Consider the following 20,171-nt stretch of genomic DNA (forward strand, 5'->3'; position numbering starts at 1 on the left):
TGGTTTTTTGAACATGCGTAAAGGTCTGTCAGCATACAGACCACAGTACAGTAGGAATTCAGCCAAGGAGCAGTTTAAGGTGTGGACAGTTGGCCAAGCCAAGCTGCTTCCCGAACTTCCCAGATCTCCAAGAGCCAGAGAAGAATTGGACTGCATTTTGCCCCTATTGTTGGGATTCCTTCACCACTACCACCACTACAACCACTGGGGTCATTGTTAGAGGTCATTTCATTCATGCATTAATATTAAATCTCAGTTCCAGTCCTTTTATTTTTTTTGGTCTTTTTGAGACAGGGTCTCCCTGTAGCTCCAGCAGTCCTGGAACTCACTACGTAGACCAGGCTGGCCTTGAACTCACAGAGATTCGCCTGCCCCTGCCTCCGGAGTGCTGGGATTAAAGGTGTGCGCCACCACGCCCGGCTTGAGTATTGTTCTTAATCCTCTACCGGGGGAGCTTGGGTTGTAGGCCAACAGCAAGCCAGCACACAAGGTCATTGTAGAAACAAAAATAACAAGAGCTGAGTCCACAGCTGTGAGCTGGCCAGGCTTTCCACTCACTGTAAACATGACTCCACACCGTTGCAACATAACACAATTTTATTAGAAATTAGCGTTTGTTCCCATCACTTAGGGTGAGCAACCAAGGTTGCAGTGATGTGATAAAACATTCTTTCATGCCAGGACCTGTGCCACCCTTCAGGCAGACCATAGTCACATACATACCAAGTTCAACAAAACCCACTGCTGGTACCTGCTGTTAACAGCTTCCAGTTGGACCTTCATCCATACTTTGTGTTTTCCCCTCCTGCTTATAGTTGAAAAATTAATCCTGCCGAGAACTACTTTATGAATGGGACTGGGAAATCCTACAAACCCCTAAGCCACAAAGTTCAAGAAAAGATAAGATCACTTCAGTGAATTCAGTGTTAGTGTTTGCCCTAAGACCAAGGAGATGTTTTTGGTCAGAGATGATGATGATGCCTCAGCCCAGGACTACTGCTGTACTGTGCTTTCTCAGGACCAAAGACTAGACATCACTGAGACAGCTGAGGATCTAAATGTCAAAGCACCAACTAGAGGCTAAAAGGGATGTGGGCATCAACGAACAAACTGGAAATACCTCAGGTTGGAACTTGGAATCTGAATATTAAAGGGCTTCTTGAGGACACAGCTGAGAAAATAGGCCAGTGGCCTCAGGCTGCAACATTCCAGTCTCTGTGGGAAAGCTTCAAAGCCAAAGCCTGAATTTGGCCAAAGAAATGGATTGTCATCTTAACTTGAGTGGAAGCTGGAAGAACTCGTAGCTGATCACCAAGGTGCCTAACATGAGTCTCTCAGAGCTGGTTATACATTCAAGACTGTGATGAACAAAACACCTGATTACTAAATCACATTTCCCATTTTCCCTGCTCTATTACATCATGTCAGGTCCTTGTGAGTGCCCAACCCTGGGCCTGGCATCTATCCACAGGCTCTGAGGGATGAGCTGTATGCAGTTGTTTGGCAATCATAAAGAGTAGTCAAGAGGGATGAAGCTGACAACCTGTGCTCCTCCCTGAGGGACTGTCTAAGGACACTGCTGTTGGGCTCCCTCCATGACAGGATTCCTCTGGAAAGAATCCAAATAGGAGGGCCAAGCTGAACAAAGGAGAAGAAAACCAAAACTCAGAAGAGGAACTCAACACCCAGTCTAATGCTTGGTACCTTCATGGTCAAGCCCAAAGAAATAAGGGCCTTTCAAAAGGCTTAAGTTGCCCCTGCTACTCTGTATTCAAAGATTTATTACCAGGCAGAACCGACACCAACAACCAGAACACCAACTAAGACATGCTGTCTGGGGTGGGCAGAGGTATGGCTGTCTGGGCCACCTCTATATGGGCTGCTGACAGCATGGGGCTCTGAGTTTGCTGTCCTTAGCTGGTGGCTCCACAGCCTTCCTGCTGCAGCTTGTGTGGGTGGTCCCCATGACAGCTTTTGGTTTTATAGTCTGTGAGGACATCACGTCTTAGAGCTGAAAGCACCCAAAGATGAGACTCGAAACAAGTAATCCTCTTAGATCTAAGGAATCAGTGAGTGACTCCATGATGCGGGGGTGAAACGCCTTTTCCGATGGGATGCTATTAAAACCACAGGTCCTTACTTGGGCATCTTTCCCTTGGTATTCTTTGGGTTGATCAGCCAGCTAGGCAAAGCCAAAGCATGTCAGTTGAGTTTCATTTTTTTAAAGACAGGGTCTCGCTATGTAGCCCAGGGTGGCCTGGAATTTACTATGTAGCATAGGCTAGTCTCAAACCTGTGATCCTTCTGCCTCAGCATTTGAGTTCTGGCACAGCATGTGCTACCCACACCTGGTTATCATTGCTTCTTTATCCCTTTCCTTAGATTCTGCAGGAAAAGAGGGGATTAGAGTTAGAAAAAGCCCTGGGTCAAGGCAGAATGAGTCTCCTAAATGGCAAACAGTACAGAGTGCTTTAAAGACAGATCCTAAAAGCATTGAGAAGAGCTAGGGAGTGAGGTGAGGGTAGGGGTTCCATAGGCAGGGTCCTGGCACCCTGCTGGAATAACAAATGCTTACTCCTAGTCTCTCAGACTCAAAATTAGTCATTTTCTAGATTGGGGGTGGGGGGATAGTACTAGAGATTGAACCCAGGCCTCACCAATACCAGGCAAGCACTCTATCACTGAGCTTCATCACTAGCCCCCTTTTTAAAAGTTGAAGAGAGGGTCTTGCTAAGTTTCCTAGGCTGAATTTGAACTTGCTATCCTCAAATAGCCTCTCAAATAGCTGTGCTCATAAAGGCATGTACTACCATCCCAACATCTAGATTTTAAAAAAACAAAACAGGTCACACCTGTGTTTAAACGCCAGGAAAAAAGAAGCCCCATTTTCTGTTAAAAGCCAGGCCTCCACAGCACCAGAAGCCGCCTTTCCCCCAGCATGAAGCTGTACCTATGGGCCTCAGCCAAAGGAGCCCTTCAGCAGAGGAAAGGGGAGCTCATCAAAGGGACTAGGGGAATGTTCTTAGCAGGAGGCTGGAAATCAGCTCACCCCAGAGCAGAGGCAGCATCCTGTCTGGCAAGAAAGGAGATGGATTTTGAAGTGTTGGGGGGAGGAGGGCAGGACAAGGGTATGTGATCCTTCCCTTGCCAGGCCCCCTGACCTCCCAGGCAGGGCCTGTCACCTCTACAAGCCAGACTAGGCACCTAGGTAGCAGCAGCAGCAACACAGGGTGGCCAATAGTGTGTGGCTCCATAGGGTAGCAGATAGGGCTTCTTGTGCCCTGACTCCCTAAGGGTCTTGTCAGTCACGATGGGCAGACTGGTGGCCCAGCTGCCGGTCATCGTAAGTGCTGTAGCGCTTGACATGGATGCGGCGCACGCGGTCCCGCAGTTCAAAGGTCTCCTCATCTTCACTGGGGGAAGCCTGGCTGCGGCTCCGGCTTGTGGCCTCCAACAAGGAGTTGTCAGGGACTCGAGGGGTCTCATAGAGTAGGACATTGAGTGTCTCCTCATAGATTCGGGCCTCTGGGAATTCCACCTGGGGACAAGGGGAGAAGTGAGGTCTCATTTCAACATGGAAGCCGTATATCAGGGCTCTTGGCCTTGTGCTAGTTCATTAAGCCTCCTAATATACAACACAGATGGCTGGCCATCTAATGAAGATGTGAGCGGATGTCCTGTACAGACTTAAGGATATAGACTGACACACACCCTACCCCAAGACTGATGACTAGTATGTATGGGTACACACACAGCTCCATACACTATCTGCAAGGCCCTGAACTTTCTGAACTGCAAATTATGTATGTATAGTTAATATCCTTTTTCTTTTTTTTTTTTTTTGGTCTTTTTGAAACGTCGTCTCCCTGTAGCCCCAGCTGACCTGGAACTCACTATGTAGACCAAGCTGGCCTTGAACTCACAGAGATCCGCTTGCCTCTGACTCCTAAGTGCTGGAACTACAGGTGTGCACCACTACACCCAGCTGTTTTTTAAGATAGTTTCTCCATATAGCCCACGCTGCCTCAAACTCACAATCCTCCTACCTCAGCCTGAGATTCAGTGCTGAGATTCCAGATGTGTCCACAAAACTAGGCTAACACCTCTTGAGAGTTGTCAATATGGCAAGAAAGATACACACTGCTTAGCTCAGCAAAGAGCTTGATACAGTAAACAAACAAACACATCAATAAAAAGCAGCTGCTGGGTGTGGTGGTGTACACCTTTAATCCCAGGAGGCAGAGGCAGTGTATTGCCTGCACATAGATGAGTGCACCCATGTTGTGCAATACCCGTGGAGGACAGAAGAGGCCGCCAGACCCCCTGGAACTGGAGTTATGGACATTTGTTAGCTGCCATGTGGGTGCTGGGATTCAAACCCAGGTCTTCTGCAAGAACAGCCAGTGTTCTTTATGTATTTAGTTTTGTTCCTTTTTTAATTTTTATTTTATGTGTATGAGTGTATTGCCTGCACATAGGTAAGTGCACCCATATCATGCAGTGCCCGCGAGGACAGAAGAGGCTGTTGGATCCCCTGGAACTGGAGTTAGTTGTTAGCTGCCATGTGGGTGCTGCGATTTGAGGGTCTTCTGCAAGAACAGTCAGTGTTCTTAACCACTGAGCCATCTCTCCAGCCCCATTAGTTTTGGTCTTTTTGAGACAGGGTCTCCCTGTAGTCCCAGCTGGCCTGGAACTCACTATATAGACCAGGCTGGCCCTGAACTCACAAAGATCCGCCTGCCTCTGCTTCTACTGGGATTAAAGGCATGCACCACCATGCCCAGCTAAATTTATTATTTTAATTTTATGTGTATGAATCTATTGGTTGCATGTTGGTCAGTGCATCCATGCTGTGCAATGCCTACAGAGGTCAGAGAGGGTATGGATGGTTATTAGCTGCCATGTGGGTGCTGGCATTCGAACCTGGGTCCTCTGCAACAGCAGCCAGTGCTCTTAACCCTTGAGCCATCTCTCCAGCCCCCAAGTAACTTTTAATTGCTTAACTGACCCAGCAGAAGACCTAGAAGGTCCACTCCTAGGATCAGTATGGAGGAAGGAGAATGGCAGGTAAGGCCACAGAATTCTAGCAAATCTGCATATTACACAGGTGGAGTGGGGAGAATGGCTCCAGCCAGGCCTGTCTCACAGTTGGGGTGAGGCATCAAGGGAGTGCTGGGAGAGAGCACTTAGAAGATGACAGTGCTGCTGCCTCTGCTGCTGCTCAACCAGACCCTAAACCCTCACCCCACTGACAGCCCCCTTGCTAACTCTCCCTGTCCCTCTCCCTCTGGGCCCCTGAACCAACTGCCAAAAATCCCAGGAAGAACCAGGGCCATCTCATATAAGCTGTCCTCACAACCCTCAGCAGACCACCCAGAACAAGGCACTGTGACAGTCTGGGGCCAAGATGGTTCTTCCGGTGTCTAGTTGTTTAGAGCACTTCACTCCCCTGATGATCTGCTTGGCAAAGCGCTACTGTCTCCAGGTGTATACTCAGGAAGCAGCTACTCTCTCTGGAGGACACTAAATTGTCCCCTATCAAGTGATTCACACAGCCTGGTTTGGTGGCCTCTACCTGTAATCCCAGAACTAGTGGGCTGAGAGCACTGTGATATTACTAAACAGACTCGGTAAGCCAGGACTAGAAAACACCCTGCTTGCCTGGACAGTGTTCTGGACAGTGTTCTGAAGTAGAAAACCACCACACCGCACTGCTGCTTCTAAGCTGTCTCCTTGTCATGTATTGGTTAAACTCAGACTCTCATTCCCACATTTGCAAACAAGAAAACAGACCAAAGTGGTTTAAGCAGCTCTCCAAAGTCAGACAACTGTGAGAAAGATCTATTGGGGGCACCACTGGTTTTCCACCCTGGCTTCTGTGTGGCCTGTTCCCCTGGCAGAGGAAAGCCCATACCTTGGTCTGCTTCTTCTCTGTGGCATATACGATGGAAGTGCAGCACACCTCTGCTAGCTTACGACCCTGGCCATAGAAAGACCAACAGCAGATCTCATCGCCAATGACGTCCTTGATGAAGAGCACGCGGCCATTGAAGCGCAGGGACAGCTTGTCAAACAGCTCAATGTTTTTCAGCAGGTGGTCATCAGAGTTGCTGAAAAACCACACAGATCAATAGGCCTGGGAATGAGGCTCCAGCACAAGGGGGTACTGCTGGACATGCTGCCCTCACCATCATGCTGAAATGAAGACAAGCCAAGGCAGGGACAGGGAGACAGGAGGCACCCTCTGAGGTCTGGGGCCTGAGAGGGAAAGGGATCCAGTTGTCTTTCAGTTATAGTAGAGAGCACAAGGGAAGTTGTCCCTCACTGCTACTTCAGCAGATGGCGTTCCTTCTTTGCTGTGGGGTGATGCAATATCCACAGGGACTTACCAGGAAAAGTCTAGGACTCAGCCTGCAGCCACCTTTGTCTACCTAACCATGGCCTGTTAAAAGGACTCAGGGCCCTGGGGAAAGCCAGCACAGTGGGAAGCGCAGGCTACAGGAGGCTCAGAGGACTCAGCCCAGTGGCTTTCTAAAACCCCTTTTCCACCCACTAAGACCATGGGGGGTGGAAATAGATGGCATACTCCAGACATGACACATTATAGACATGTTTCATATTCCATCATCTACATCCCAACCAGGCCATGTACCAAGTTCCAAATGCCTCTGCCCTGATTTCTCTTCTATCCTTGTTTTTTCTCCCTTAGTACAGGCAGTTTCGAAACTCAACCCCATGCTATACGTGCCCAAAATATATGCAGTCCCTCGGGTCTGCTGCCCTAGGCCCACTCTGGCCCTTCCCCAGGCTTCCAACAGAGACAACCACCATACCTGGTGTAGGAATACTTGTTATTGCTTCTATTGTACAGCAGTTTTACTACGGGCTGTGAGGGAACAAAGAAGAAAGAGTAAGGGTCAGGCCAGGAGCCTGGCATCCCCTGGCCAAGCCCTCTGAACTCTTTGTACCTTGGTGGATGATTCAATGAGTCTGTCTTCCTCCCTCAAGGATGTGATGATGGGGATGTTGCACACAGGCTGGTAGGAGTCCTTCTTGTCCTGGGTGACACATGAGAGAACTTGCGCTAGCTAGGCTTATCTAGGTAACCCCAGAACCCCTCTGCCACAGCCACCCCTTGCCTAGTAAGGGGGTACCAGACAAATCATGAAGCCTTTGGCAATAGATATTGCCAGCTGGTAAGCAGATATCCATTACCAGAAAATCTGAAGGCCAGATACCTAGGCATATGAATGAGAAGCACAGGCTGCTTGCACTGTCAAGCATGAATACCAGGCAGCAGTTTACTGGACCTGGGCAGCACCTCACTGTTCTAGCTGGCTTTGGACTCATCAACCTCATTTCCTACACAGCCTGCCAGGAACCAACCCTCACGTCCTCAGAGTGGCAACTCCCAACCTTATCAAGCCACCCCAACTCTGCCCGCCATGTACCTGGAGGGCAGTCTGACACATGTTCACCAGCCCTTGAATAAGGTAATATTTTGCTTCCGCCATCAATTCCTGGATTTCTTGCCGGTTTTGAGGGAGGGTGATAGTGTCATCTCGGAGGTAATTCAAAATGGTGCCAAAGTGCTTTCCACATCGGTCTATGAGAATCCAGCCTAGGGATTTGGAGGGGTCCCATAGGGTTACTGTTTGCCTCTAGCTGCCTCTGAAGTACGCAAGGGCCACCCAAGGAGCCATGCAGCAGGACACAAGGAAAGAAGCTACATGAGCAGAGCCCAGAGTGCAGGCAGGCCAAGGTGGCCTGGACACTTGAGCACAGGTTGCTCTTCTCTATCCCACATTAGCATCAGACGAGACACAGGCCCTCAGAGTTCTAAGCTCAGGGGTACTTAGGTCATCCTGGCAACACAGAAACCACCAGCCCCTGCTCACCTTCTGCCCACTGCACTGCGCAGGCTCCTGAATGATAATCTCATCCTATTTGAATACATATACATATACATATACATGCTTTTGAGACAGGCTCTTGCTTAGTACTTCGGATTGGCCTCAAATTTGAGATCTACCTCTGTCAACCTCCTGAGTGCTGGGATTACAGGCAAGTGTCACCACACCTGTATTTTATTTGAAAATGCTTGTTAAAGATTTATTTTTATTTTTAAAATTATGTACGTGCACATGAGTGTAGTTGCCTGTTGAAGCCAGAAGAGGGAGTCAGAGGCACCTGGAGCTAGAGTTTCAGGCAGTGAGCTGCCTGATGTGGGTTCTGGGACTGGAACTCAGGTCCTCTCCAAGAGCAGTATGTGCTCTTAATCTCTGAACTATCATTCCTGTCCTTGTTTGTTTTGAGACAGCATCTCACATAGGTCAGGCTGGCCTCCAACTCCCTATGTAGCTAAGGCTGGCCTCCAACTCCTGATCCTCTTGTCCCTATCTCCCAAGTGCTGGGATTACAAGTACGTGCCACCATACTCAGCCAGACTATTTTTAAAACATGGATATATATGAGGTTGGAGAGATGGCCAACAGTTAAGAGCGCTGGCTGCTCTTGCAGAAGACCTGGGTTCAATTTCCAGCACCCACATGGTGGCTGACAACCATCCTTAACTCCAGTTCCAGTGGATCCAATACCCTCTTGTGACCACTTCGGGTACTGCATGACACAATTGCACTTACATACATGCAGCCAAACAATTATACACAAAAAACTAAAACTAAAAAGAAACTATTTTAAGACATGAATATCCCCCCCGGAAAATACATCACACAACAGTCTATGTACAATTTCAAAGAATTCATAAGCTCTACTAAGAACTCCAGATGAGATGTCCTGTACTAGGTAAAAAGGAAAGGATAGATTCTAGATAGATCTATTGGGCTTAAGCCCTGCCCTGAAGTCATCTCCTGAGGATTCCCCTTCCTCTTCTCCCCTGTACATCAAGCCCAGATGCTATGCCTCACCTTCTTTGTCGGTCAGCACCTCCATGCGCCCACTGAACATAGCCTTGAGCATGGTGTCATGCCGGGTGAGGGCCCGAACGGTGGTGTAGTACAGGGAGCCACCTACATTGAGCTGCACGTATTTGTTGCCCAGCCCACCTCCCTTGAAGCTGCTTAGCTTGGGCTTGGCCCCTGAAGCCGGGCACAGACAGGTGTCCCCTGACATCTTCCGCTGCAGGTAGATCACCACACGGCAGGAGGTAGGCTTGGAAGGCTCTGCCGTGGTGGAAGTGGTCACAAATGAGTGGCCTGCAGAGGCCAGGGCCTCATACTCTCAGTGCTGTGGGTGGAGATGGAGAGAACACAGAAGTCAGCAGAGTCAAGGCCTCAAACAGAGGGCACAGCAGTAGGAACTCTGGCGGTTTACCTCCAAGATAAGCCCATGCACTCCCAGGCAGAGGCTAAGTTCCTGGGTAACAGCAAGAATGAGCCTCCTGCTGCTTTCATGATAATAGAAGCCAGGTCTGGGAACAGTCACTTCACCTAGCTTCTGCTCTGGGTGGCAAGGAAGACAAGCAAACCCTTGGAACTAGCTGAAGAGGGCCGGACCAATGGATTACCCTGGATCTACCAGCCTGACTCTAGAAAATATCTTCTTCAAGTTCCCATGATCCCAGATTTCTGGAAGTCTAACCCACTGGGAATCCAGCCAACCTAGGCATTTCCCAGGAGCCAGAAGGACAGGATGTATTTCCTTTCTCAGGAACAGCTACTTTAGGGCTCATGTTAGCACCAGCCAAAGGGAGCCTGGGTCCAAGAAGGAAAATGAGTATGGTTTAGAGAGGCTGGAGCCAGCCAGCTTTGGAGGCAGCTGGCCAGTGTGCTTGGCAGGAGATACCTGGGCTCCCGTGGGGTTTCCTGGCCTTGCCCCAGTTCCTGTAATTGTCACCGTTTTCCAAGGCAGAACAACACAGGATGGCTATTTTGCTTCTTTTTCCTGAGAGTCCTATCTCTCCTCTCTTCCCTCCCCAAGCATGGGGAGAACAGACATGATGCTAACCCTAAAAATGACTAAGGAATATGGAAATTAAAACATTAACTGTTCACAGAACTGAGGAATTATTAGGGGAAAAGTTGGTTCATCCTCATGGTTTGCATTCTATTTTTATATTGTTATTTATATTCTAGGTTCCAAACCTGTGGATTTAACAAAAAAGGGGACTGAATTAAAAAAAAAAAAATTACACTGGGTTTGGTGGCTCACACCTTTAATTCCAGCATCCAACAGGCAGAGGCAGGAGGATCTTTGTGAGATTGAGGCCAGCCTGGTCTACATAGCAAGTTTCAGGCCAGCTGGGGCTATGCCAGGCATGATGGCACATGCCTTTAACCTCAGTACTCAGGAGGCAGAGGCAGGCAGCCCTCTATGAGTTCAAGGCCAGCTTGGTCTACATAGCGGGTTCCAGGCCAGTCAGGGCTATACAGGAGAAAACCAAAAAAATATTAACATATATGAGAGAATTCATGAAATCTGGTGGGAGGGTTATGGGTGTTACAGATGGAGAGGAGGTCTAAATATGGTCAAGATGTATGAAATGCAGAAAATTCAGTAAAAATGTACACAAAAAAACAAACAAACCACCGAAACAAACAAAAATTACAGCTTTACTGAACATGTACAAACTTTCTTTTGTCATTATTCCCTAAACAATACCACATAATTATTTGTATAGTATTAAGCATGATACTTCATACATTTACATTGCATTAGGTATTCTAAGTAATCCAGAGATAATAGACAGTAGATAGGAGGATAGAGACTATATGTAAATCCTACATTTAATGTAAGGGACTTGAGCATCCTCAGATTTTGGTATCTGCAGAGAACACAGAGCCAATGCCTCATAGGCAGAGAGATAACTGTGCTGTTTTGGCTAGCTAAAGTATTACTAGCCAGACCAGGTATGGTGGCCCATGCCTATAGTCTGGCATTTGGACGGCAGGGGCAGTTTGGGCTACAGAATGAGACCCCATCTCAAGTTTAAAAAAAAAAAAAGTCTGGGGATATAGCTCAATTGGTGGAATGCTTCCCTAACATCTATGAGGTTCTGGGTTATCCACAGCACCACATAAACTGTAATGGTTCATGCCTGTAATCTGAGCATGTAACAGGTAGAGGCAGAGGATCAGGAGTTCCTCAGCTATACAGAAAGCTTAGACCAGCCAGGGCTATGGAGCTACATGAAACCCTGTCTCAAAATTAAAAACAAAACAAAAACCTCATTAGATATGGCAGTGCACACATGTAATACCAGCAAGTACTCAGGATTTCAAGTTCAAGCCCTACCTGGGGTACAGAATGAGTTAGGAGCCAACCTGGGCCACACAGCAAGAGTCTGTTTTTAAAAACCAAAAAAAGAAGAAAAGAAAAATAAATAAAAGAAACAAGATTCGAGCAGGGTAGCACAGGCCTTTAATCCCAGCACTCAGGCGGCAGAGGCAGGAAGATCTCTGTGAGATCAGGGCCAGCCTAGTCTATATAGCGAGTTTCAGGCCAGCTGGAGCTAAAGGACCCTATCTCAATAAATAAATATTAAAAAGAAAAAAAAAATCACGGAGCAAGGCAGGGTGGCATATGCCTGTAATCTCCACATTTAGGATGAAACAGGAGGCTCTGGAGTTCAAGGCAGCCTAGGTTATACAGCAAGGTCGTAACTTTAAAACAAAACCTGGCTAGGCATGGTGGCATGCATTTTTAATCCCAGCACTCAGTAGGCAGAGGCAGATAGATACTCAGTGAGCTCGAGACCAGCCTGTTCTACATAATGAGTTGCAGACCAGCCAGTGTTACATAGAGATTCTGTCTCAAAAAACAACAAAAAAAAGCACCTTACAATTAAAAACTCACTAAAATTCATTCACTGAAGGAAAGTTACCATAGCTAACATTCACTGCAAGTTTAGTTTACAGCAGGGACTATTTTAAGTATTTAGTAGATATTTTATATCATTTAATTCATTTAGCGATAAAACCAGTACCTGCTATATTAAGCAGTAAGGTAACCATATAAAGGCATTATTATTGCTTCAAGGAGTTCAATGAACATCATGTTAATAAGAATTCTTTGTTTACGACAGGGTCTCATGTAGCCTAGGCTGTCCTTGAATGTACTGTGAGTAGATGATGACACTGAATTTCTGATCCTCCTGCTTCCACCTTGTAAGTGTTGAGATTTCAGGTGCGTGCCACCATGCTCATTTATGTGGTGCTGGGGCTCAAACCCAGGCTTCATGAATGCTAGGTAAGCACTCTACCACTGAGCTACATAATTTAACAGGAATCTTTTTTTAAGTTAGCACTTACTGAGCTCTGTGTGTCAGGCACTAGGAACAGAAAAGAACAAGACTACACATGAGTCCCGTCCTTAGGGAACTCATATTGTAGGGGAAGACAAACCATAACAAGGAAACAAGCAGTTTCACCAGTGACAAAGGCAGCAAAGAATAAAACAGTGACATGAGAGCTATCAGGCAGAAGCTTGTGATTGAGGAAAGGTAACATTTTAGCTAAAGTCTGAAAAGTACATTCCAGGCAACAAGTGCAAAGCTCCTGTTTGAAACAAGTTTTAGGAGCTGGAGAGATGGCTCAGTGGTTAAGAGCTCTTGTAGAGGACCCCAGTTCAGTTCCCAGCACCCACATCAGATAGCTTGCAACTGCCTGTAACTCCGGTTCCAGGGGAATCCAACGCCCTCTTCTGGCCTTTGCAGCACCTGCACAGATGTAGTCCACATATATACTTAGGCACATACACATATACATAAAGTAATTTCTTTAGAAGAAAGAAGTTTTAGGAGTAGTAATGATAATAGTAATGGCTAGTGCGTAGAAAGCAGGGAGGTGGTCTGTGCAAAGCCTGGGAAGGCAGATACTACATAACAGTAAGGAGTTTGGGTTTATATTAATTGCAATACAGTATGGGAAATGATTGGAAGGATTTAAGAAGGGGAGTGATATGATCTGACTTATTTACATTTTGATTCATGATTTGAGAGCGCATACTCCATCATGGTGGCTGGTTTGAAAGCAACTTGTTGCATTTTTGTCTGCAGTGTGGAAGAAAAGAGAAATGAATGGTGGTTCTCGGCTTGCTTTTTCCATTTTACTTTCCTTTTTATTTCATCATTATTATTACTATATATTATTGTTATCATCGCTGTTTTTAAACAGGATCTTATTGTAGCCCCAGTCTGGTCTTTGAACTCACAGAGATCCACCTGCCTCTACCTCCCAAGTGCTGAGATTAAAGGCATGTGCCACCATGCCTGGCAACTTATTTATATTTTTCAAGGACAACTCTGGCTGCTATATACACTGCAAACGCACATAAGAGAAAGTGGGAAAAGGCAGAGTGAGTGCTGGTCCAGGCAAGAGATGAAGACTTGGACCACAGAGGCAGTGCAGCACCAGGTGGAATTAAACTCTTTTAATCCTCAGAACACCAGGGGTTTCCAATTATTCTTTATGCTTTATGGGTGAAACCCAGAAGCATGGCACTGGTTTCCCAAGTATTCCACATATATCAGTCGGTTGGACTAAAATGGTCCCTGAAAAGATTTTGGTACGTCGGTGGGAAGGGGGTGGGGGTTGCTGTTAAGAACACCGGTCAGGCAAAGGCCAGAGTGGTGCTATGCAAATTACTGCTTCTTCTGGGATGGAGTATGGATGAAATGAGACCCAAGAAGTCTGGCTTGTAAGTAACACTAGAATGGTATGCAATCACCTACCTTCCTCCGCCCACCTCACAGGAAGAAACTCAACCACTTAACAAGTTTCAGCAAGTTCCTCACATACTTTGTGCCCAGCCCCCATTTTCTTAAAATCAAAGAAAGCACATATTCACGTTCTGCCAAATCAAAGAACTTCAATGGCTAGGCTTGCTAATTGAGGAAGGAAAACCCAGAACTTATCTATTCTTTGCCTACAAAGCAATCACTTTGAGTCCTGGATGACGTCAGATCAGATTCCGCCCGGACCAATGAGTTCCTAAGAATTCTGTGGCAGGTGACGCCCTAGAAAGAAATTCCTGAGAGGATGAAGTTAACACAGATAGCCTCAGTGCTCTTCCTCCAGGACTAAGCGTGTGGCTATTTGGGGATTGCTGGGGTTGGGGGCAGACCCGTGTCTCTCGGGGAAGCTACTGGGTACCAAGTTGAACAAAGGACAAACAGCCGCCGTAGTGGAAAGAAGAGGAGTCCTAAAAGAACGGGGCTGGGAAGGCTGATCTTGGCTAGAAAGGTCAGCGATCCCGGGAGTGACGCTTAGGACACCCAAAGGGTCCCTGGGGAGATTAAGCGACATCCTCTGCTACGGCAGTGTAGGCTGCTCTGTAACAAGACCCGGTCCTCAGCTGAGACACCGAGAACCGCGGTGCCACCCACCCAAGGGGAGGAACGGAACGCTGTATCCCCGTGCTACCCTACGCCCTCTGCCCAGGACCCGGAGGAGCCCCCTCCTCCGGCCCCCTCAGGCCTAGCTCTCACCGTCCGCGGGGGCGTCTCTCCTCTCAGCCGAGTGGCGGGAGGACTCCTGTGCCGCCCCTGGCCTGTGGCCGCCTGCCCATCTGCAATCTCGGCTGTGAGCTCACATCCTGCGCTGGACGACTCCTCCCGGAGCCAGCGGGGGAGACAGACTACAAGAGCCAGCATGCACAGCCCGCGAGTAGTTGTAGAAGCGGGATTCCTCAGAGGCCGCGCCCCCTCCCGCTTCCTGGTGCGAGAGCAAAGCTACTTCCGGCGCAAAGGCGTCTGGCTCTTGCCGGCAGTCACCGCTCCTCCCGTCCTCCTCGGTTTCCCAGCTGGCACCACGGGGTGGACGTGTGCTAGTGCTTCCGGTGTCAGGGGGGGACGTATGGGTACATAGGTCCTGTAGTCGTGGCAGCGGCTGGTTGCGGGTACCGGGGAGAAGGTACCCCTGGCAGCCGTCTGCGCCGCACCGCGCCCCGACCTGGCGGCAGGTAGGCTGTGATTTCGGGTCGAGGACGTGGCAGACCCGAGGCGAGAACCTCAAGCTGAGGACGGCGCAGTCCAAGAGAAAAGCGGGAGTTTGCCTCTCGGAATTCCTAGGGCGCAGCTTCCCACCCAGCTCAGGCCCCGAGCGGCGCACGTTGATGCTCGCCCGCTACGATCTCCAGGGATAGTAAGAGGTTAGGAAAGGCAACCACTTCTTTGCCCAGCCCTTTCTAACTTCTGCCCAGTGCCTTCTCCGCACCGCATGGGTGGAGTGCCTGCGGATCTGGGATAGCCTGGGCGCGTAGAGCCGGTGGTCACCGCCCTCATCCTTAGGAAACTGTCTCAGGTCCCTGGGATACTGGTGGAAGTTGGGGAAGAATTTGATAGTCCGCTGTGAGCCATCTGCCTGCCACCGTCCTCCTTACCCATCTCTATACTGTCCTTTCCAATCATACATTCGGTCCAATCCAGATTCATGAGAATCATATCTGTCTCTTTCCTTCATTCATCTCCAAACCTCTACATTAAGCAGTCCATTACTAAATCCTATGACTCTGCTCAGAACACTTGTCTTTAGTTTCAAGCGTTGACTTCTACAGCCTGCAGTTTCCACAGTCATTCATCCATTCCACAAACATTAACTGAGTGCCACGTATGTGCAAGCAACTGCTTAGATGCTAGGGTCACAGTGAGGAGCCTGGAAAGTTGGGTTCTGTGTTGTTCCCCTCAGTCCAGTCTTCAGGCTAAGCCAGTGATCTCACTACTGGGAATCCCTGGCTAGCTGTTACCCTTATAAAATCAAGTTTATTAGGCTGTCTCTTTTAACAGCCTATACTTTCTTAGCCCTCCACCATCTGTCGTTAGCCAATCTGGCCTCACCTTTATCTTCCTCTTGCTCACTCTTTTGATCAGCCTTTGTGTCAAAGTTCTTTTAGACTCAGGGTCTTCCCATAATGCTTTTCCCTCTGTCCTTAATGCTGCCCCTCCACCTTCTCTTAGCAGAGTTTTGGACATCTTATAGGTTATAGCATCACTTTTTCTGAAGGCATTTGTTGATGCCCCTCTGCCCCTTGGTACTGTCCTCTTGCAGCATCTTCATATAGCACTATTACTTTTCTTCATACTCTTAGAACGATTAGATTAGTTTGCTTACTGTCTGTGTAGACAGTTTTCATCACCACCCTATCCTTGAAGTAGGGATTATACAGTTTCTGAATAAATGCTAGCCCTTAGGGAAAGTGGTAGAAGTTGATGTAGGTATTTGCACCATCCTATTACTCCAACTTTATTGGAGTATCTGGTAAGCTGTTAAATACTCAGGCTGTTTCTGTAAATAGGAAGACATTTAGTAGTAGTATTTTGTTTTGTTTTGTGGCTTTTTGAGACAGGGTCTCCCTGTAGCACCAGCTGGCCTGGAACTCTCCATGTAGACCAGGCTGGCCTTGAAGTCACAGAGATACGCCTGCCTCTACCTCCTGAGTGCTGGGATTAAAGTCATGTGCCACTATGCTGGCTTGTTTTGTTTTTTAGCCCTGGGTGACCTGGAACTGGTAGACCAGACCAAGCTGGTTTTGAATTTGTGACCATCCTCCCTCTGTCTCTGGAGTGCTGGGATTAAAGGCGTGCACTACCACGCCCGACTTACCATAACTATGTGTATGAGTGTTTTGACTGCAGGTGTATGCGGTGCCTGTGGAGGCCAGGAGAAGGCATCCCTTGGAACTGAAAGTACAGTTGGTTGTGAGCTGCCATGTGGATGCGAGGAATGGAACTTGTGTCCTCTGCAAGAGCAGCAAATGCTCTTTGCTGAGTCTTCTCTCCAGCTCCCTATTATTACTACAATGTAGCTCAGGCTGGCCTGGGACTATATAGCCTAGTTTGGTCCTAAACTTGTCTCTTTCCTCCTCCTTTAGCCTTGATGAGTGCAGGATTAGAGGTATGTAGTACCATGCCTAACTTTTAACTTGTTTTAATTTTTTAGTTTTTAAATATAGGGTCTCATTATGCAGCCCTGACTGGCCTGGAACTCTCTATGTAGACCAGGCTGGCCTTGAACTCACAAGAGATCCGCCTGCCTCTGCCTCCTGAGTGCTGGAATTAAAGGCGTGCACCACCATGCCCAGACAATTAACCCTAATTTTTAATTCACCCACATTTCTTTTCTTTTTGTGTCATTCCCAGTACCTGAATTTGGAAAGCCATTTTCTGTTCATAAATGAGGATTTATAAATATGCTTATGGCTCACAGCTTAGGCCAGATGCACCTGTTAATTGTTCTGTTCTTCCTGTTCTTTACTGTTATTTCTGCGAAACCACTTAATGCAATATAACTTTTTAGTTTACATGTCTGTCTTCCTCCAGCTAAACTGTGTGCTGCTCCAGGGCAGGCACCATGTTGCATTCATCTTTATACCCCAGCATCTAGCAGTGTTGGCATGTAGTTGGCACTCAAGAAATGTTATGTTGCGTGAACGATGCCTGTGACAAGCAACTGGACTTTATTCTTTCCTGACTCTCACTCCTCTGACATACCTCCTGCCTGCCACTGTCACTCCTTCAGAGCAGAACTTCTCTAGGGAACCTGGAAGGGAAACAGGTGAGAGGTGGAGGCAGAGAGAATGGAAAGCCTTTGGAACATCCGGGAGTTTTGACATTAGTGTTGGGGACAGGGGTGGATTAGGCAAGTAGCCCACATTACCTTGGGTAGCTGGGATGAGTTTCAGGTTGGGGCTGGTCTTTGTAGCTATGGCCAAGGACATCTTGGGGGAAGCAGGACTGCACTTTGATGAGCTGAACAAGCTGCGGGTGTTGGACCCAGAGGTTACCCAGCAGACCACAGAGCTCAAGGAAGAGTGCAAGGACTTCGTGGACAGTGAGTACCATGTGTGGACACAGTGCCATTTGGCTTTGAGCAGTCCCTCTACCTCACCCCAGCTGTAGCTTTGGCCCTTCCAGAATGAAGTTGCTTGTTGGTTGAGCATGGTTTCTGAATTTCCATGTTCCCCAGCCTTCTTTCCTTAGCTGCTTCTGCTGTCATGTGGTCCCACACTGAGGCCAGGCCACATAGGGACTAGGGAAGGATGAGTGTTTTTAGATAGGCCATCTGTGTTTGTTTCGTTGGTTTTTTATAAAAAATCTTTTGAAAACCTTGAAATTCATGGGAGAATGTTTGGGTGTGGGCAATGGAAATATGTGTTCTGATACCTTGGTGGAGTAGTCTTCTTGGTGGCAGGCTTTCCATTATTTGGTTAGAGGTGTTAACTGAGGCTTCTAGAAGCAAAACACGAATGAAGTTCAGACCACAGCTCTGCAGGAAATCTCCCAGCAGCCAAGCCAGCCCCATGCCAGTAGACAAAGCCAGATTTAGCTGGTGCAAGAGATTTTTCTTTTCTTTTCTAGAGACGGGGTCTCACTGTGTATCCTAGGTTGGCCTCAAACTTGTGATCCTTGTAACTCACCCGAAGCAAGGGATTTGTTTTCTGGACTATGGTTTGGTAACAGGTTTGCCTGGGTTCCATTCCCAGTCTTCTGTGATTACTCTGCATGCTGCCTACCTCTCTGGCCTTATTTTCCTCAAAATTATGGGATTCTAGCTTACCAAGAACATAGGAAAAAATGAATGGGGAATGAGCACTTAAATATTGTGAGCTCTCTACCCTCTGTGGCTAAAGGAGTTCCCACCCCACCATTGACTGAAACTGTTGGCTCTGTGGCCAGTCCAGAGGCTGCACTTGTGTTCTGACAGTCCTTTCTATGAACTCTACTCTGTGCGTCCTGTCACTCCTGGGAGGCAGGATTGGGATCCATCTGGAGATGGGTCCACTAGTAGCCTAGTTTGATTCAAGGTCCAGCTCTTGGCACTTGGCTGACCCTTTTCTAGGGTAGACCGAAGTGGGAAAGCTCAGGTTAGCAGGTACCAGACTACTCTGACAAAAATTAGAAGAGGTAGTTAGCTCTGTCTTCACAGCTCCAAAAGAATACTAATGAAAATGTTTTGTTCTTTCCCAAAAAGAAATTGGCCAATTTCAGAAAATAGTTGGTGGTCTAATTGAGCTTGTTGACCAACTTGCAAAAGAAGCAGAAAATGAGAAGATGAAGGTAAGATCTGCACAGCTTGTCCATCTGGTTCTCCAGGCTCTTCTCTTTGGGGGGATGGAAGGCTCTTGTATTTATTTAGTAATAACTGCTGCTCCAGTTAATATGCTGAGTTTATATGCCAGTACACTCTAGTCTCTGCTCCCCTGATCTTCATGGAGGCACTGACAGGTGGTTTTACCCTGTTATAAATGAAGGCTTGCACAGTAGATGATTGGGTTTAAGCACTGCAGATTGGGCTCCATTTCTTTGTGCCATGTCTCCCCAGGCACTTTGGAATCAGTAGGTTAATTAATCATCCTTCTGACTTAGCCTGGAAACCATAGGGCTCCTCTCTTTCCCCGTCCCAAGTGGCCTTTTCTAAGGAGCACTAAGGAAGGAAGGCTCAGTGCTAAAGGTGGTAAGGAAACCACACTTTGGTGATGCTGTTTTTCAGGCCATTGGTGCTCGGAACCTGCTCAAATCCATAGCGAAGCAGAGAGAAGCCCAACAGCAGCAACTGCAAGCACTGATAGCAGAAAAGAAAATGCAGCTGGAGAGGTAAGCAGCCCGAGCTAAGCAGGCTCCTGAGCATCTCCATCTCACGCTTCCTTGATCACCCTTTTTCTCAAGATTTCCCCAGGTGTAGCATTTCATTGGGCATACTCATTTGAAGATTTAAAAAATAATAAAGTTGCATTTATTGGGAAATTGGCTAATATCAGATGACCTCTAGTAGTTTGCACATTAAAGTGGATGTAGCTGGCTGTGGTCAGTTGGCTGCCTACAGTGCTGGAGGTTTCTTGTGAGTGGTCTGGAGTAAGGCTTTGCTTCTTCACCTCTCATAACTTCATTTTGAATTCACACTGTTTCTTACAGTGCTTTAGACCTCTGTATACTCTGAAGAATTAAGTGTTTTATTTCATTCTTTTCAGGGCTTCTAACAATTTTGTTTTTCAGGTATCGGGTTGAATATGAAGCTTTGTGTAAAGTAGAAGCAGAACAAAATGAATTTATTGACCAATTTATTTTTCAGAAATGAACTGAAAATTTCATTTTTATAGCAGAAGGCAAAAAAAAAAAAAAAGCTTCTCAACCAAAAAAAAAAACCAAAAAAAAAAAAAAAAAAAAAAAAACAACACCTCTGTACCATTCCAGTGATTTGAAAAAGGACCAAGAATAC

At 47.3% G+C, this 20,171-nt stretch overlaps 2 protein-coding genes across 5 annotated transcripts; one reads left to right on the forward strand and one right to left on the reverse strand.

Annotated features, from left to right (window-relative positions):
* Positions 1-579: 579 nt before the first annotated feature.
* On the reverse strand, positions 580-14,643 carry Tnfaip1 (TNF alpha induced protein 1). The gene is made up of 7 exons (XM_008821584.3): positions 14,447-14,643; positions 8,928-9,246; positions 7,452-7,621; positions 6,969-7,058; positions 6,834-6,886; positions 5,915-6,110; positions 580-3,538 (listed from the first exon to the last, which is right to left on the reverse strand). Exons 2-7 carry the CDS (start codon positions 9,130-9,132, stop codon positions 3,302-3,304), a joined length of 951 nt encoding a protein of 316 aa, XP_008819806.1. The 5' UTR covers positions 9,133-9,246; positions 14,447-14,643; the 3' UTR covers positions 580-3,301.
* Positions 14,644-14,779: 136 nt separating this feature from the next.
* Positions 14,780-20,075, forward strand: Ift20 (intraflagellar transport 20). Of its 4 annotated transcripts, none has more exons than XM_008821585.3 (6): positions 14,780-15,108; positions 17,276-17,510; positions 17,658-17,786; positions 18,927-19,012; positions 19,446-19,549; positions 19,949-20,075. In XM_008821585.3, exons 3-6 carry the CDS (start codon positions 17,660-17,662, stop codon positions 20,028-20,030), a joined length of 399 nt encoding a protein of 132 aa, XP_008819807.1. In that variant the 5' UTR covers positions 14,780-15,108; positions 17,276-17,510; positions 17,658-17,659; the 3' UTR covers positions 20,031-20,075. The 4 variants fall into 4 exon arrangements, with proteins under 4 accessions (XP_008819807.1, XP_008819809.1, XP_008819808.1 ...); XM_008821587.3 differs by having other exon boundaries at positions 14,780-14,919; XM_008821586.3 differs by lacking the exon at positions 17,276-17,510.
* The last annotated feature ends 96 nt before the right edge of the window (positions 20,076-20,171 follow it).

The sequence above is a fragment of the Nannospalax galili genome, unplaced genomic scaffold, assembly GCF_000622305.1.
Source record: "Nannospalax galili isolate Female #2095 unplaced genomic scaffold, S.galili_v1.0 scaffold8, whole genome shotgun sequence".
Lineage (NCBI taxonomy): Eukaryota > Metazoa > Chordata > Mammalia > Rodentia > Spalacidae > Nannospalax > Nannospalax galili.

What these genes read in the sequence shown, in the direction of transcription:
- Ift20 (XM_008821585.3), top strand. Translation starts at nt 17,660, where the DNA reads ATGGCCAAGGACATCTTGGGGGAAGCAGGACTGCACTTTGATGAGCTG. An exon ending in CAGAAAATGAGAAGATGAAG is followed by an intron (nt 19,013 to 19,445) that starts GTAAGATCTGCA and finishes GCTGTTTTTCAG; the next exon opens with GCCATTGGTGCTCGGAACCT. An exon ending in AAGAAAATGCAGCTGGAGAG is followed by an intron (nt 19,550 to 19,948) that starts GTAAGCAGCCCG and finishes TTTGTTTTTCAG; the next exon opens with GTATCGGGTTGAATATGAAG.
- Tnfaip1 (XM_008821584.3), bottom strand. Translation starts at nt 9,132, where the DNA reads ATGTCAGGGGACACCTGTCTGTGCCCGGCTTCAGGGGCCAAGCCCAAG. An exon ending in GGTGCTGACCGACAAAGAAG is followed by an intron (nt 7,622 to 8,927) that starts GTGAGGCATAGC and finishes CCAAATCCCTAG; the next exon opens with GCTGGATTCTCATAGACCGA. An exon ending in TGTGTCAGACTGCCCTCCAG is followed by an intron (nt 7,059 to 7,451) that starts GTACATGGCGGG and finishes TGTGTCACCCAG; the next exon opens with GACAAGAAGGACTCCTACCA.